At 37.8% G+C, this 16,178-nt stretch overlaps 1 protein-coding gene across 1 annotated transcript; it reads left to right on the forward strand.

Moving 5' to 3' along the window:
* Window positions 1-3,344: 3,344 nt before the first annotated feature.
* Window positions 3,345-12,033, forward strand: LOC107571164 (uncharacterized). The gene is made up of 8 exons (XM_016257450.1): window positions 3,345-3,583; window positions 3,726-4,028; window positions 7,290-7,586; window positions 8,350-8,652; window positions 8,874-9,167; window positions 9,385-9,684; window positions 9,764-9,907; window positions 11,918-12,033. Exons 1-8 carry the CDS (start codon window positions 3,415-3,417, stop codon window positions 12,031-12,033), a joined length of 1,926 nt encoding a protein of 641 aa, XP_016112936.1. The 5' UTR covers window positions 3,345-3,414.
* Window positions 12,034-16,178: the final 4,145 nt, after the last annotated feature.

The raw sequence follows: 16,178 nt of genomic DNA on the forward strand, positions 1-16,178 counted from the left end.
TCAGAAAAGAAGGAAGCAAACTCATTGCATTTGCTGTCGGAGAGCATTTCACTGGCAATCTGACTTGGGGGGTTTGTCAGTCTCTCAACAGTAGCAAAAAGAGTGCTAGTGTTGTTTAAGTTACTGTTTATAAGGTTTGAGAACAATGACTGTCTAGCTTTGCCTAGTTCCACATTGAAAGCACGAAGGCTGTCTTAATATATGCTATAGTGGATTTCAAGTGTCGTCTTCCGCCACATCCGCTCAGCTTTTCTGCATTGTCTTTTCATACTCTGAACTGCTGTTGATTTTCTCCAAGCTGATTTCTGTCTGCCAGACTTCTTACTGACTTTAATAGGAGCAATGTCATCAATAACATTTTTAACTTTTGAGTTAAAGGAATCAAGAAATGCTTGGCGTTAGAGATATAGCCTCCATAAATAGCACACTAGTGTTTTCGTTAATGCATCTCTTTCTGACAGAGACAGGTCTAGATTCAGTGCAGAAGTGATCAGATAGTGCTACGTCCTTAATAACAATGGATGAAATGTTTAGACCTCTACTCATGATTAAAAAGACACTTATGAAAGTAAAGTTAGGTGGGGCTGTTTCATTGAGGATTGTTGCACTGCAGCTGACTTCTAGTCATGTTTTGTTTAGAAACATAAAATCCAGGTATTTTTGTGGTTATTAAGTCATTGATTAGAAAAATAAATTTAAATCAATCAGTTTAAAAATGCTAACTTGAAAGCTTAATCTCAGTCATTTACAAGAAACGTACAGTTCTACTGAATGTCAACAAATAATCTGGGAGAAATACTGTAGTTGTCTTCCAATGCTACCTAAATAGTGATCAGTTTTGTAATCGTTCAGGTAAACAGAGTAACTGAGAAACACATGCAACAGAAACGATTAATTATTTACAAAATATGTACAGTCATAGGAGTAGTTTAAGCTTAACTTCATTCAACTTTATTACCTGCTTGAAATAATCCATAAAACAAAATGCGATCTGAGGCGCTCACGACAATAATGTCTGTTTCACTAGCCTGTACTTGATGGCCCCGCCCACGATGGGGTATCCTGATGAATATTCACGTGAGCACCACCAAGTGGAACCAAATATTTCAGGAACTGAATATATTGTAACAACTGTAATGTTCATTGACACGGGCATTTTCTTTTGTGTCTCTTAAAACCTCGAGATTTTTCCGCATGAAACCGCAGAACTTTGGAAACATGTCATACTGTATACCACAGAAAGGGCAATACATATTTATTCTCACTGAACTACTTTCAGAACATATCCGTACTTTCTACCACTAGCCTGCCGTACTTCCTGCACACCTTGATTGACAGATGTCTTGTCCAATTAGCGGTAAGCAATCCATTCTCAAACTATGCCTACCTCTTCCGGTTTGTCTGATTTGTCGTAGTGTTTTCTGACTTGTTATTTTGTTTTTGAATTTGTTGTTGTGCTTTCCGACATGTTATTATGTTTTCTGAATTGTTGTTGTGTTTTCTGAATTGTTATTTTGTTTTATAGATTTGCATTTGCATTTGTAATTTGTTATTTTGTTTTTAGAATTGTGATTTGTTTTGCACTTCTCTACCACCGTACCCGCGGTGTTCTCGTTGAGAATTCAGTTTCTAAAATGTTATTAGAATTAATTCATTTCTAAAATGGTATGATACGGAAAGCCTGAAAAGGATCACAGCAGTATAGACCTACACAGTAGGCTATCAGTCATCAGCATGATTGAGAGACTTGAGTTTAAACGGAGGACGTTTTATTAATCCATCCCTTCTTTTCAGTTTCAATGATTTTGCTAAATCGTGCCAAGTTTAATTGATTCGTTTCCTGTTTTAGTAAGGCTCATAGACTTGACATTTATCCTGCTTGAATTTGTTCTAAATGAAAAACGCACATAACTTCATAAGTACTAAATTTGCATCAGTGAATATGAAATATTTTAACTAGTGTTTTTCTTTCATTTTCCTCTGACTGCAGCCGTCAAATGTAACACATCGGCGAGGAAAAGCTGACGGTTATTTGTAAAAATGAGCTTTGAAGCGTTTGCTTGATAACTTGTGGTTAAAGCACCACTCAGCAGTCAAAAGCTGCAAATGCATTTTGCAGACGTGGCGGCGGCGGCGCCCACGGCGGTAAAAAGCACATTCTGGTTGTCCACCTACTGTATAACACTGCCCACTTTTCGAATTGTATTATTTTTTACTGTCTGTTGGCGCGGAGGAGTTTTTTTACTTTGTGGCATACCGCAGAGGAGGGCTTTTGCAACTCTTCAAAAGACAGAGCAATTTTCAAGGCAGTGTCAAATGTTAAATTTGCTTCCGCAAGCACACGTCTTTGACTTCTGTCATCATAATGCCGCACACATAAAACAGCCTATATATAATAAGTAGTGGACACTTTATGAACTGCAACCCAACATAAATTGTTGCAGTAAGGATACCACAAGACCACTTCTTCACTGGAGGAAGCATTATTATGGATTATGAACTCATATTTTAGTTAAAAACTCCTTAATGTAGTTGATAGTTTTTTGTTTGTTTGTTTGTCTTCTCAAGACGTTAACTGAAGGACTGGAGTGCTGTGGATTACTTGTGGATTATTGTGATGTTTTTATCAGCTGTTTGGATTCTGACGGCACCCATTCACTGCAGAGCATCCATTGGTGAGACACTGATGCAATGCTACATCTCTCAACTAAATGTCATTTTTAGGTGATCTGTTCCTTTAAGATGCAGCTTCTGTGTTTCCTCTGCAGTGCAAAGATGGATTGTGTTGATACTTGATATTTGATCGGTAACAGTACTGTAGTGTCTTGTTATGACATTCAAGATGATGAATACATCATGGATATCTAATTCAACACACATGAAGCATTTCAATGTTTTGCTATTAGTTTTCGTACAGAACCAGAACTTGTTATCAAATGTAAGGTCAGCAAAATCTTGTTCATTTTCAGGACTTCCTCCGATGAATCAAACTGTGATGCAGGTCGAATCCTGTTGAGGGAGGACTCAACCAGATACATATCAGTTCTTCAGTCGTGTTTCAGAGTGTTTTCAGACATTTTAAGCCTCACTATCGTGAACCGATGAAGAAAATGCTTCTTAAAGGGGTTTTGTTCTGGTTGTGGCATCTGGTTGGTGAGTTTTACTTCACATTTAAATGATTAAAAGTATTTTAGTCGAGCTTCATCAAACAAACATCAAGTAATTTTGATCTGTGACAAATTCTGTTCTGCAGGAGTGTTTGGTGCTACAGGAGGGGGAACAGAGTCAGTGATGGAAGGAGAGTCTGTCACTCTGAGACTATACAATCGTTTTGGTAGAATAAAGCAGGATGATTTGATTCGGTGGCAGTTTGGGAAATATGTGATAGTTGATACCAATGTAACGACCGGCAGCATGACTGTATTTGATGATGTTCTTGATGGGAGATTCAGAGACAGACTGAAGCTGAACAATCAAACTGGATCTCTGACCATCACAAACACCACAATGAAACATGCTGGACGTTATGAATTACGGACCATCAACAGACCAATGAGTGTGGTTTACATTCTCACTGTCTATAGTGCGTTAAATATTTATTTAACTGGCTTGTATTTTAAAGTGAAATTTAAACATGAAGCTAATTACTTTAGTAAACCATCATAAAGTTATTCAAAAGTCTCAATCTGTGACAAACCCTGTTTCTGTCTGTGTTTGTGATGCAGAAGAAATATCAGTGACGGAGGGAGACTCTGTTACTCTAAACTTTAATCTTACTGAAATAAGTGAAAATGACATTCTGTGGGAGTATGAAACAGAAACGGCTTTAATAGCTCACATCAACAGAACTGCTGGAAGATTCTCCACATATGATGTTCTTGATGGGAGATTCAGAGACAGACTGAAGCTGGACAATCAAACCGGATCTCTGACCATCACAAACATCACAACTGAACACACTGGACATTATAAACTAGAGATAACTGGAGGAAAACTGTCATCAAAAGCATTCAGAGTTTCTGTCTATGGTGAGTAGAGATGATTTGTCTTGTCCTTCAAATAAAATCTTTTTACAGTTTGAGATTACAGACTCTTGAACACTTTGAACCGAAAATAAGACTGATGATTAAATTTGGTCATAGTTCTTATGTTTTCAGCTCGTCTGCCGGTTCCTGTCATCAGCAGTAACTCTTCAAACTGTTCATCTTCATCATCACAGCAGAATTGTTCACTGGTGTGTTCAGTGGTGAATGTGGGTCATGTGACTCTCTCCTGGTACAAAGGAAACAGTTTATTGTCCAGCATCAGTGTGTCTGATCTCAGCATCAGTCTCTCTCTACCTCTGGAGGTGGAATATCAGGAGAAAAACAGCTACAGCTGTGTGCTCAACAATCCCATCAGCAGCCAGACTCAACATCTGGACATCACTCAACTCTGTCTCACATGTTCAGGTACAGCAGAGCTGATACTAGCGTTTATTACGCGGCTTTGTGGAATACTCTATTCTGATTGGTCAATCGCTTTATTCAAGTATTTCCTAATAATCACTGTTGTCCATACTGTTTTTTCAGACCGCATATTTGGTTCAGGCACGGACTCGCGCACTCTTGATTCATACAAAAGCATCTGCCGCCATCTTGTGTCTCAGTTATTACTTCAGTATTAATATTGAGTATTGTAGCCTTGTTAAGCCATTTGTTTTGACAATAGACTTAAAAAAAATATGGATGACTATGTCCACTTCCTTCCACTATAGAAAAGTGAAGCCAAAACATTCTCAGTATGGCCGCTGTCATTTTGGGAAAATTATGTAAATTGGAGTAATTTGGGTCTGCTCAGTAGTGATCGTGAGGTGGAGTTTCCCCAACACTGTATATATATATATATATATATATATATAATTTATTAATCTTCATTTATTTCTAATAGATTTAAATATTCATATGTTGGTTCATTTCCTCCCTAGAAGATGATTTGAGAACAAACCATAACAAATTCTTACATAAATGCTCAAAATGTGAGTGTTTGCCATGAAATTTTTTGTTTGCTTAAAATGACCAAATATTGCTTTGCTAATGCTAAATTATGTAATATAACATACTTTTATTTGAATAATTTTTTAATAATCTAATTTCATAATAATCTCATCCAGTTTGAAAGGGTCTTTTATTTGTTTTTGTTTTTAAAGATTTATATTTTCTTCAGATAAGACGCACTGATCACACTTGACTGCTGTGTATTTACCATATGTATTTGCATTAATCAATAAAGTTTTCTCACTCTCAAGTTCAAGAGTCTCTCCTTGTTTTGCTACATTTATTATGCCGTGCGCCCTCTGGAGGAGTACAAGCTATGTGTATATTGTAATGAGTTCAGCCACATCAGTATGAAGCTTTACATTATTTTAAACGTTTTTTGTAAACGTTTACATTATCATTTAGCTAATTCTTATACCGCAAAAAAACAAAAACAAAAAAACAGTGAACAGTGTTTTTTTTTTAATCTGCAAGAATTTCTGGAGCACATATACAGCTAAAAATAAAATTTGTATTAATATAATGAATGATGCACATTAATGTAATGAAAGAGGATGTCATTACAGTTGGGTGAACAGGATCGCCATGCAGCAAATATGATTTTGGCATTGCTATTTGCTTGAATATCAAAGAAACCCCCACGATAGTGTCTCCACAGCAGCTCTTTTATAAACACCCTTGCAGCCATGCTTACTAGCTTTCCATTTAAAATGTGATGCCATACGTGAAAATGTACATTTTAAATGGAAATATTAAGAAAAAAAAGACTTTGTTAGATGTACTATGTTAAAGGTGCACTAAGCGAATTTAGCCAAACGATGTTGATATCTGAAAGCACAAAAACAAACACGCCCACACCCCAACAGGACTCGCCCCTATCCTGATATCTCCGCCCCACACGTATGACGTGAAAGCGGTGTGTGTTACTCAAGCGGCAACCGTTCGGTCTCTCTCTTGAACCCAAAACACGGCAGTGACTCTGCGCAACACTTGGTACTGAATAAAGCTGCATTTTTGAAAGAATCGGACGAGTCAGTGATTCAATGACTCGTTTGTTTCTGTTTCCGGTTCCGGTTCCATGAATGATTCAATGACTTTTTCGTTAAAGCAATAGTTCACCCAAAAATAAAATTTTGCAGAAATTTTTCTTTTAAAGATGTTTTTAATCGTCACTACTTTCCAAATGATCCATAATAAAACTTCCTCCAGTGGAAAAAAAATCCATCCCCCGTTGACCTCTCATGTCAAACTTTTGGGCATTTTGGCTTGTAAACAGTGCTTGATCTGTGCATATTTCTTTCCTAGTTGAATATTATGGATTATGGTCTCATATCTTACCTGGAAGCAACGGTTTGAAGTTAAAAACATCTTACAAACACGTAGCTTTTGGCTGTTTCTTTAAGATGTAGCTTCTGTGTTTCCTCTGCAGTGCAAAGATGGATTTTGTTGATACTGATTTCATTTGATTGGTAACAGTCCTGTAGTGCCTTATTATTCTAAATGAATTTATTGATTAAATGTAAGAAATTGACATTAAAGATGATGAAAGGATATCTAATCAAACACTCCTGATGTTAGTTTTCATGCAGGGCCGGAATTCATTTGAAAATGTAAGATCAGCAAAAGCTTGTTGATTTTCATGATAAAGGAGATGGACGTGGGAGCGGAAACTGTGACTGAGGTCACAGCCAGATAAATATTAAAGTTCAGTCATGTTTCAGAGTGTTTTCAGACATTTTAAGCATCACTATTGTGGGCTTTACAGTGAATTGATGAAGGAAATGTTTCTCAAATTAGTTTTGTTCTGGTTGAGTTTGTGGCGTCTGGTTGGTGAGTTTGAAATGTGTTTTTATGGCTTTGTTTGCTTCAGTTCTGGTACCATGTAATAAATTACTGGTTATATTAGTCAGAAAGGATTAACATTCACTGTTATTCTCATATGAAAATAATTGAACTGTGAGATCAAGTTTGAATTCAACTCTGTGTTTAGTTATTAAGGATTGATTCAATTAAATATGAAGCTGAAATAACACTTTAGTGTTAGTTGCATAAAGTCTTGCTATTCAGTTATTGTTCCAAAGAAAAGTTCATTTCTCGTTTCACTGATCATCTTTTGTCTTTGCACTGCTGCACAATGTTCGTCTCTTCAGATTTAAATTATTATTAGTAATGCATTTTAGTGAAGTTCCATCAAACCAACATCAACTGGTTTTAATCAGCTCTGTTCTTCAGGAGTGATTGCTGATGATGGAGAGGTGTTAGTTGCTGAGGAAAGATCGGTCACTCTTAACTCTGGTCTTACTGAAATGACAAATGAGGGTGTGATTCAGTGGAGGTTTGGGAGTGAAAACACTTTAATCGCTGAAATCAATAAACAGGCCAACAGCATGACAGTATTTGATGATGTTCTTGATGGGAGATTCAGAGACAGACTGAAGCTGGACAATCAAATCGGATCTCTGACCATCACAAACACCACAATGAAACATGCTGGACGTTATGAACTGCAGATCAACGGTGTGATCAAGCCTTTTAATCTTACTGTCGCCAGTGAGTTATATACTTTATTCGGCACAAATATACAATTATTAAAGGGCTAGTTCACCCAAAAATGAAAATTAGCCCATAAATTACTCACCCCCGAGGCATCCTAGGTGTATATGACTTTCTTCTTTCAGACGAATCCAGTCGGAGTTATATTAAACATTGTCTTAGATATTACAAGCTGTTTTATTGCCCTCAGCGGGTGTTGCATGGATCCGTCCAAAAGCAGTGAAATAAAAAGCGCCCATCCATAAAAAAAAAAGTGTCTCACACGGCTCCAGGGGTTGAATAAAGTCCTTCTGTAGCGAATCAATGCGTTTTTGTAAGAAAAATATCCATATTCAAAACGTAATAATCACTTTAATGTAGCTTGCGCTCACTGTTGTAAAGGGAAGCAGCTCCGGGGGAATGATGTATAAGGTCAGCTTTGCACATGTGCCGGTGAGTGCGCATGCGCCACAATTTTTTATGGATGGGTGCATTTTATTTAACTTCATTTGGACTGATGCATGCAACACCCGCTGAGTGCCATGAAACAGCTTGAAAGATCAAAGGCCATTTTTAATATAACTCCGACTGGATTCGTCTGAAAGAAGAAAGTCATATACACCTAAGATGCCTCGGGGGTGAGTAATTTATGGGCTAATTTTCATTTTTGGGTGAACTTACCCTTTAATACAAATACCTATTTGATTTTGTTGGTTTATGATATTATTTCATTTAAACATGTCTTAAATCTGTGAAAATCCCTGTGTGTTTGGCGAAACAGGAGTGAAGTTCATGTCGGTGAAAAAAGACGGTTCTGTCACTCTAATCAATGATCTTACCGAAATGATGGATGTTGATCTGATTCAGTGGAGATTTGGATTTAAAGGACCTGTAATTGCTGAAATCAATGTACTGGACAAAACCAGCAGTGTATATGATGATGTTCTTGATGAGCGATTCAGAGACAGACTAAAGCTGGACGGTCAGACTGGATCTCTGACCATCACAAACACCAGAACCAAAGACAGTATTTTTGAACTCACGAGCAACCTTATGAAGACGATTTTCCTTCTCACAGTCTACAGTGGGTTAAATATCAGTTTCGCCTGTTTTACATTTTAATTTAAAGATGCAACTATTAATCCAAACTCCATCCATTTGCTGTCAGTTCTGTTGTTTTATGATAATATTAATTCAATTTAAATTTCAAACTGATAACTTTTCTAAATCATCATGAAGTTATTTAAAAGTCTTAATCTGTGACAAACTTTCTGTTTCTTCTCTATGTGTGTGTTTGTGATGCAGAGGAAATATCAGTGTTGGAGGGAGATTCAGTTACTCTAAACACTGGTCGAACTGAAATGGATTATAAGGAGATTCACTGGAATTTTGGACTTACCAACGTTTTAATAGCTCAAATCAGTGCAGAGAAAGACACGAGTGAAGTGTATGATGCTGTTCTTGATGGGAGATTTAAACACAGACTGAAGCTGGATTATCAGACCGGATCTCTGATCATCACAAACACCAGAAATGAACACAGTGGAGTTTATTATCTACACACTGACACAGTGAAGTGTTACAATCTCACCGTCTATGGTGAGTTCAGTTATTACAGCTTTAAAGATGATCTATATCTTATCATTTACACGTTGTTTTATTTTTAATTAGTCAAACTTACATTTATAACACCCAGGTTCATATTTAACTGTCTATATCAGATTAAAATGCCTTTTTGACCAGTCAAAGTTTCTTCCTCGTCTATTTGAATATTTTCATTCATCTTCAATTATCTTTATTCTCTCATGTTTTTCAGCTCGTCTGCCGGTTCCTGTCATCAGCAGTAACTCTTCAAACTGCTCTTCATCATCTTCATCATCACAGCAGAATTGTTCATTGGTGTGTTCAGTGGTGAATGTGGGTCATGTGACTCTCTCCTGGTACAAAGGAAACAGTTTATTGTCCAGCATCAGTGTGTCTGATCTCAGCATCAGTCTCTCTCTACCTCTGGAGGTGGAATATCAGGAGAAAAACAGCTACAGCTGTGTGCTCAACAATCCCATCAGCAGCCAGACTCAACATCTGGACATCACTCAACTCTGTCACACATGTTCAGGTACAGCAGCGCTGATATTAGAGCTGATATTAGTGTTTATTGACTGAGCTGATCTCAGTTTGATGTGTTTATTCCTCAGACTCTGTCCACTGCTGTGGTTCTACTGAAGCTGTGATCCGATTGGTCCTCTCTGCTCTGGTGGGCGTGGCTACTGTCGTTCTTCTGGTTTATGACATCAGATCCAGAAGAGCTGAACAGGATCGAGCACATATTCACTCATCCGGTACGTTATGTAATTTCTTACAAACCATTTTTGCATATATAAATATTTGTGAGATTTATTAATTAATGGCTTTATATATATACAGTATATTCATCTTTTTCAGAAACAATTGAAATCTGAAGCAGAATGCAGAACTGAAGGTTCTTCAAAAGTCATTTTTGTTCCTCTAGTGTTTTGTCATAATAACTACTGATAATTGCTTGAGCTTGTGCCATCTCTTTTCCTTTTTAATATTTTTTTTAATCCAGTGAGTTATGAGTTTTTTTTTATCCAGTTTAAAAGGCCTTATTGTTTATATTTTCCTCACATAAGACACGCAGATCTCACTTTACTATTACTGCTCTCTACATGCCTTATGTATCTGCCTGCAATTATCAATAAAGATTTCTGTAAGGTTCAAGAGTCTCTCCATGTTTTATTACATTTATGTTGCGCGCCCCCTGGAGGAATACAAACGAAGTAGACCTATATTTTAAAGAGTTCAGCAGAGCACCAAATATAAAGTTTTACATTATTTTAACGTTTTTTGTAAATTATTAAGCTAATTCTTTCACTGCTAAAACAGTGTTATTTTATTATTATTATTAAATAGTTATTTTTGTATATCTGCAAGCTAAAAATAGTTTCAATAATCTGCTGAATAATGTACATTAATGTCATGAAAGCGGAAGTCGTTACAGTTAATTGAACGGGATCAAGACTGCAGCTAATATGATTTTTTTGCCATTAGCTCAAATAGCAAATAAACTCCCATGACAGCGTTCCCGGCACCCCGCAAATTTCCAAACGAGGAAAAATTTATTGAGAGAGTGATTGCTAAAGAAAGATGTCAAATTTACCATCACTCCCTCAGCAGCTGTTTTACAATCACCCTCGCAGCAGTGTTCAGGGGCGCCGCTAGCAATTTTTGGCCCTATGAAAGAATATAAGGTTGGGCCCCCTACCGCACCAAACATACACTATATTGCCCAAAGTATTGGGACCCTCCCTTCTAATGAACAGGTTTGACAACTTTAGTAATTTCCATGAGTACAAATCTTAATGTTTAAGCATATAATGATATCCTCGGGAATCGTGTGCTTCTAATTTTATAGCAACAGTTTGGGCAGGGCCCTTCTATTCTAACACGACAATGCCTCTGTGTATAAGGCAAGGTTAATATATATATATATATATATATATATATTGATTCAGTCAGTGTGGAAAAACCTGACTGGTCTGCAGAAAGCAAAGTCCTAATCCCAGCTGAACACCTCTGGTGTGACTTTAAATGCAGACCTTGAGCCAAAAACTCATCACCAAATACCAATGACTTGTACTTCATATGATAATATCCACGTGAGATGCGCGCACATGTAAACGCCCAATGTAAACAAAGCCTGAGGATAGTCAAGTTCATCGCGGCTACTGTTTGTTTCTGAAAGAAGACGCGCTGTGAGGAATAAGCTAGAATTGACCTCTTTAGAAAAATTACCAGATGCACGCGCTGCTTCATCCAGCAGAGGAGATCAATCTGATGATTTAGTAATGTTTCTTTTTTGCATTAGACTCACCGGCGCATGCGCAACACCGACCTCATAAGTCATCAGCCCAGAGCTGCTTCTGTGTACAACTGTTGGCGCAAGCTAGATTAAAGTGATTATTACGTTTTGAATATAGAAACATGATGGCGCCTCTGTGTTTGGCATGCCATCTGCTGCTCTCCCCGTCTCTGTCTCTGCTGTTCTTAGTATTTATGTTTTTATCTACGTCTATTTTTATCACTGGCTGTAAAATGGCGTTGGTGTATGATCGCCAAACACTTATGGACATTCGAGTGGCTTTTGAAACAGCTAGGACTGACACTTGTCAGAAGCGTCAGAGAAAAAGAGGAAAGCGTGCTGGAGTTGCAGTTCGGCTGAGATCCACTGCTGGTTTGCTGTCTACCGGGCCAGGGATGATACACGGATTACGTCTTCACTGGCATTCGCTGGACTCATCGTATCGATGGCTTCAACCTGTTATCCCTAGCCCTGGCCCTGTCTCTCCGGGGGTTCGTCATGGTGGAGCAAATACTTCTAACCTTCGACCGATTCGAAGATCTACGCAACCCCATGGAGAGGTGTCGCCATTACATGTGGCTTTGATCAACGCGCGCTCTCTGGTAAATAAGACATTTAGATTAAATTACTTTTTTACTCTGCACGCTCTAGATGCCCTATGTATCACTGAAACTTGGATTAAACCTGGAGATTTGAGATTTGGAGCCCATTTACTGAGCTGGTGCCTCAGGGCTGTAGCTTTTTAAATTCCCCTCGGTTATCTGGCCGTGGTGGGGGCTTGGCGACAGTGTTTAAGAACTCGTATATCTGTCGCAGTCTATCAACTGGGACTCGTACTTGTTTTGAAGTTCTGCTGTTTCAACTTTCTCTAGTCAACCCTGTGGTTTTTGCAGTCATATACCGAACACCCAACGTAAATAAGGAATTTAAAAATGATTTTAATACTAGGAGACTTTAACATCCATGTATGCTGTGACTCCAAACCACTATCCAAAGACTTTCCTCGTTTACTCGATTATTTTGACTTTGTGCAATGGGTATCTGGACCTACTCATGCTCAGGGACATACTTTGGACTTGATTTTATCTCGTGGCATACCAGTGCTGGATATAAAAATTGAGAACGCTGGCATATCAGTTCATCTGCCCATATTGTTCTCAGTGTCTCTTGATGGAAATACCCCAAGTCAATCATTGCCACGCTGGACTCGTATATTTACAGACTGCTCAAGCAATGAATTCTCTTCAAAATATGAGTTATTAGGTGCCACTAAGGATATGAACACTCTTACCGGTCACCTGGATATAAACGAGCATCTTAGTATCTTCAACAATACTTGCTCTAATATCTTAAACTCTATTGCACCATTAAAGATGAAAAATCATAAACATAATCCAATACCTTGGCATAATGATACCACTTCTTTCCCTTAGGCAGACTTGTAGAAGGGCGGAACGTAAGTGGAAAAAAGATAGGCTACAAGTCTTATATGAAATTTTACAGGACTCTCTCTCTGCCTTTCAGCGCGCTGCCAAGGCTGCAAAATGTAGATATTTAATCACACAAAACAGCCATAAGCCAAGTATTTTATTCTCCACTATTGAGTGTTAACAGTTGTTAACATTTTTCCTGAGGTATCTGTCTCTTTGTGTGAGAATTTTGCTAATTATTTTAATGACAAGATCTCTCAAATCGTGTCTACTGTGTCAATGTCATCATATGATTTGGTTAATGTTCCATACTCTGGTTCTACTTGGTCTCTTTTCGAGTCTGTTAACCTGAACTCCTTAATCAAAACTCTGTCTGGCCTGAAACCTACAATGTGTCCTCAGAATGTTATTCCATCACATTTTCTTGGACAGATTATTGACACTGTCGGTCCTGACTTGTTGTCTATTATCAGTAAAAGTCTTCAAACTGGGACTGTCCCCCATGACTTCAAACTTGCCACAGTGCGACCACATCTTAAAAAAACAAATTTGGACTCAACATTGCTGGCTAACTTTCGTCCGATTTCAAATTTGCCTTTTTTTATCAAAAATTCTAGAGAAAATTGTTTTAAATCAACTTCAATCTTATTTGTCTAAAAATTCTATTTATGAAAAATTTCAGTCTGGTTTTAAATCTTGTCACAGCACGGAGTCGGCCCTCTTAAGAGTTCTAAATGATGTCATGTTGACTACAGATTCTGGCCAGTCTATGGCTCTGGTCTTGTTAGACCTTAGCTCTGCCTTTGATCTGGTCAACCATGATATTCTTATATCTCGTCTTGAGGCATGTGTTGGTTTACGAGGCACAGTATTACAGTGGTTTAGGTCATATCTTACTAACAGGAGATATGTCATCAACATTGGGCATCATTCCTCCTCTGAGATGCTTTTAAGATCTGGTGTACCTCAAGGATCGATTATTGGTCCGGTATTGTTCTTACTTTATATGCTTCCTTTAGGGTTTATTTTTAACAAGCATGGGGTCTCTTTCCATCTGTACGCAGATGACACCCAAATTTACATCCCCTTAAAGAGTGGTAATAAGCATGCCATAAAGCCCATTTTGGATTGCCTGAAGGAACTGAAACTTTGGCTTGCAACAAATGTTTTGTGCCTCAATGAAAGTAAAACTGAATTCATTATGTTTGGTCCCAATGATCATAGTTTACACGATTTTGAAACTACATCTCTATCACCATACAATACCACCTGTGTCAGAAACTTGGGTGTTTGGTTTGACAATAACCTTAAATTTGACAAGGGGGTTCGTCATGGTGGAGCAAATACTTCTAACCTTCGACCGATTCGAAGATCTACACAACCCCAGGGAGAGGTGTCGCCATAACATGTGGCTTTGATCAACGCGCGCTCTCTGGTAAATAAGACATTTAGATTAAATTACTTTTTTACTCTGCACGCTCTAGATGCCCTATGTATCTCTGAAACTTGGATTAAACCTGGAGATTTGAGCCCATTTACTGAGCTGGTGCCTCAGGGCTGTAGCTTTTTTAATTCCCCTTGATTGGCGTGCAGTGTATCTGGTTGCGATGACAACCTCACATGCTTCCTGCTGCTGCTCTATGTAATCAGAGTGTGAATTTGTAGATTTTCTATAGCAAAGCTAAAATGTGTTTAAAAGTGCGACTGACCAAATCATCAGTTCGGTTTGCCCCCCCATCGAACTCGAAGACATCTCTAATTTGACAGTTTACCATCTGATCTCACTCAGTGACTCTGGGCTATGTAGGACGGGATGAAACCATGCAGTGAATGGGGGGAAATAATTTAGCCGTAAATGCAGAAATAAGCCGTAATTTTCTTTTATTTGTAACTCTTTGGTAGATACATTTATAATTTCTATTACATTACTACTAGTACTGGTACTGCTAATAAAACAGATCTCTGGGGGCCCCAAAAGTGCGTGGGCCCTTAGAATTGTCCTAACAGCTCATTATAACGTAAATGAAATATCAGGGGGAAAAAAACTGATCTAGTCTTTTACACTTCTTCAGAAGAAAGGACCGAGGTAAACTCACATGTGCTTCAAAGAGTTATTTTGCTCAGATTCGACAAAAATACCAACGTCTGGTTAGAGTAGCAAAACTGATAAATGCAATACACGTCATTTACTGAATGTAGTGTGATCAAAGCTGAACATGTTGTGTTCTGATATATTTATATCTAATGTGGTTTGATCTGTTGGCTGGGGAAACAGCTCTGACATCAGCATGTTTATTATTAGATGAATGCGGTCAGTGTATCTGTCAGTAGTTTGCAGGCCTCATTTTCTCTCCTGTTTAAATGAATTAAACATTCTGACTTCCACTCCATACCAAACATCATCTGAAAATATGAGAGAACACTTTTTTTTTTACACACAGTTATAACAGGTTCCTGCTTTATAAAGCCATTAGAGAAACGATTAAATCAGTCTGAAAGGAGAAATATTTGAGAAATTATCAACAAACGAGCTGAAGACAGGAGAAGCCAGAGCCAAACACTCTCAGGATCTCAGGATCAAACGCTGCTTTAAGACACTTTTAACATGTTATGGTCAGTTTATTTCTGTTGAAAATTACGCCATTGATCTACAGGAAGCTGTGGCCTACTCTTGCTCAAAAGAGCTGGACGGTCACACACAACAACACTGAATAAATAGATGGTTATTTAGCTGACGGTGGAGTTTCACATCACTTTACTACAGAGCAGCCTCACATCAGCTCATCTGTGCTTTCATTGTTGAACCAGTTTGTCGTTTATATTTGTGGACTGAAACTGTTGAAGATGTTTGACAGATTTTGGTTCCGTTTGTGTTTGTGGAGCCTTGGTAAGTTTGAAATATGTATTTTTAATTTTGTTTTCAAATATGTTTGTTTGTTTTTCTAAAAACACAGCAGCAGATTTAGTTTCAGTCATGATGTGATTCTCATCTGAAATGTTTTCTGTGTATGATGTTGTGGAGATTAAATCAACTTCAGTTCCTGAATCAACAAATAGGAGTTTTATTCAAAATCACCACAGAGATGCAGTTAATAATCAGTTTTGTTGTTTGGATATTATTGGTCTACTCTAATGCACACCAGCGCACCAGTATAGGCAAGGCAAGGCAAGGCAAGGCAAGGCAAGGCAAGGCAAGCATACACAATGGTAATTCAAAGTGCTTTACATAAAATAAAATAAAAACAATAATCACAACAATAAAACAAGGAATTTGTAGGAGCTAGACGACGTATGATGACG

Source organism: Sinocyclocheilus grahami, unplaced genomic scaffold, assembly GCF_001515645.1.
Source record: "Sinocyclocheilus grahami isolate Dianchi unplaced genomic scaffold, SAMN03320097.WGS_v1.1 scaffold1556.1, whole genome shotgun sequence".
Taxonomy (NCBI): Eukaryota; Metazoa; Chordata; class Actinopteri; order Cypriniformes; family Cyprinidae; genus Sinocyclocheilus; species Sinocyclocheilus grahami.

Bases quoted from the DNA above. Each gene is read 5' to 3' on its own strand.
- LOC107571164 (XM_016257450.1), top strand. From the start codon at position 3,415: ATGACTGTATTTGATGATGTTCTTGATGGGAGATTCAGAGACAGACTG. The intron at 9,168-9,384 runs GTGAGTTCAGTT...CATGTTTTTCAG, and splicing joins TTACAATCTCACCGTCTATG to CTCGTCTGCCGGTTCCTGTC. The intron at 9,908-11,917 runs GTACGTTATGTA...TGTTATCCCTAG, and splicing joins AGCACATATTCACTCATCCG to CCCTGGCCCTGTCTCTCCGG.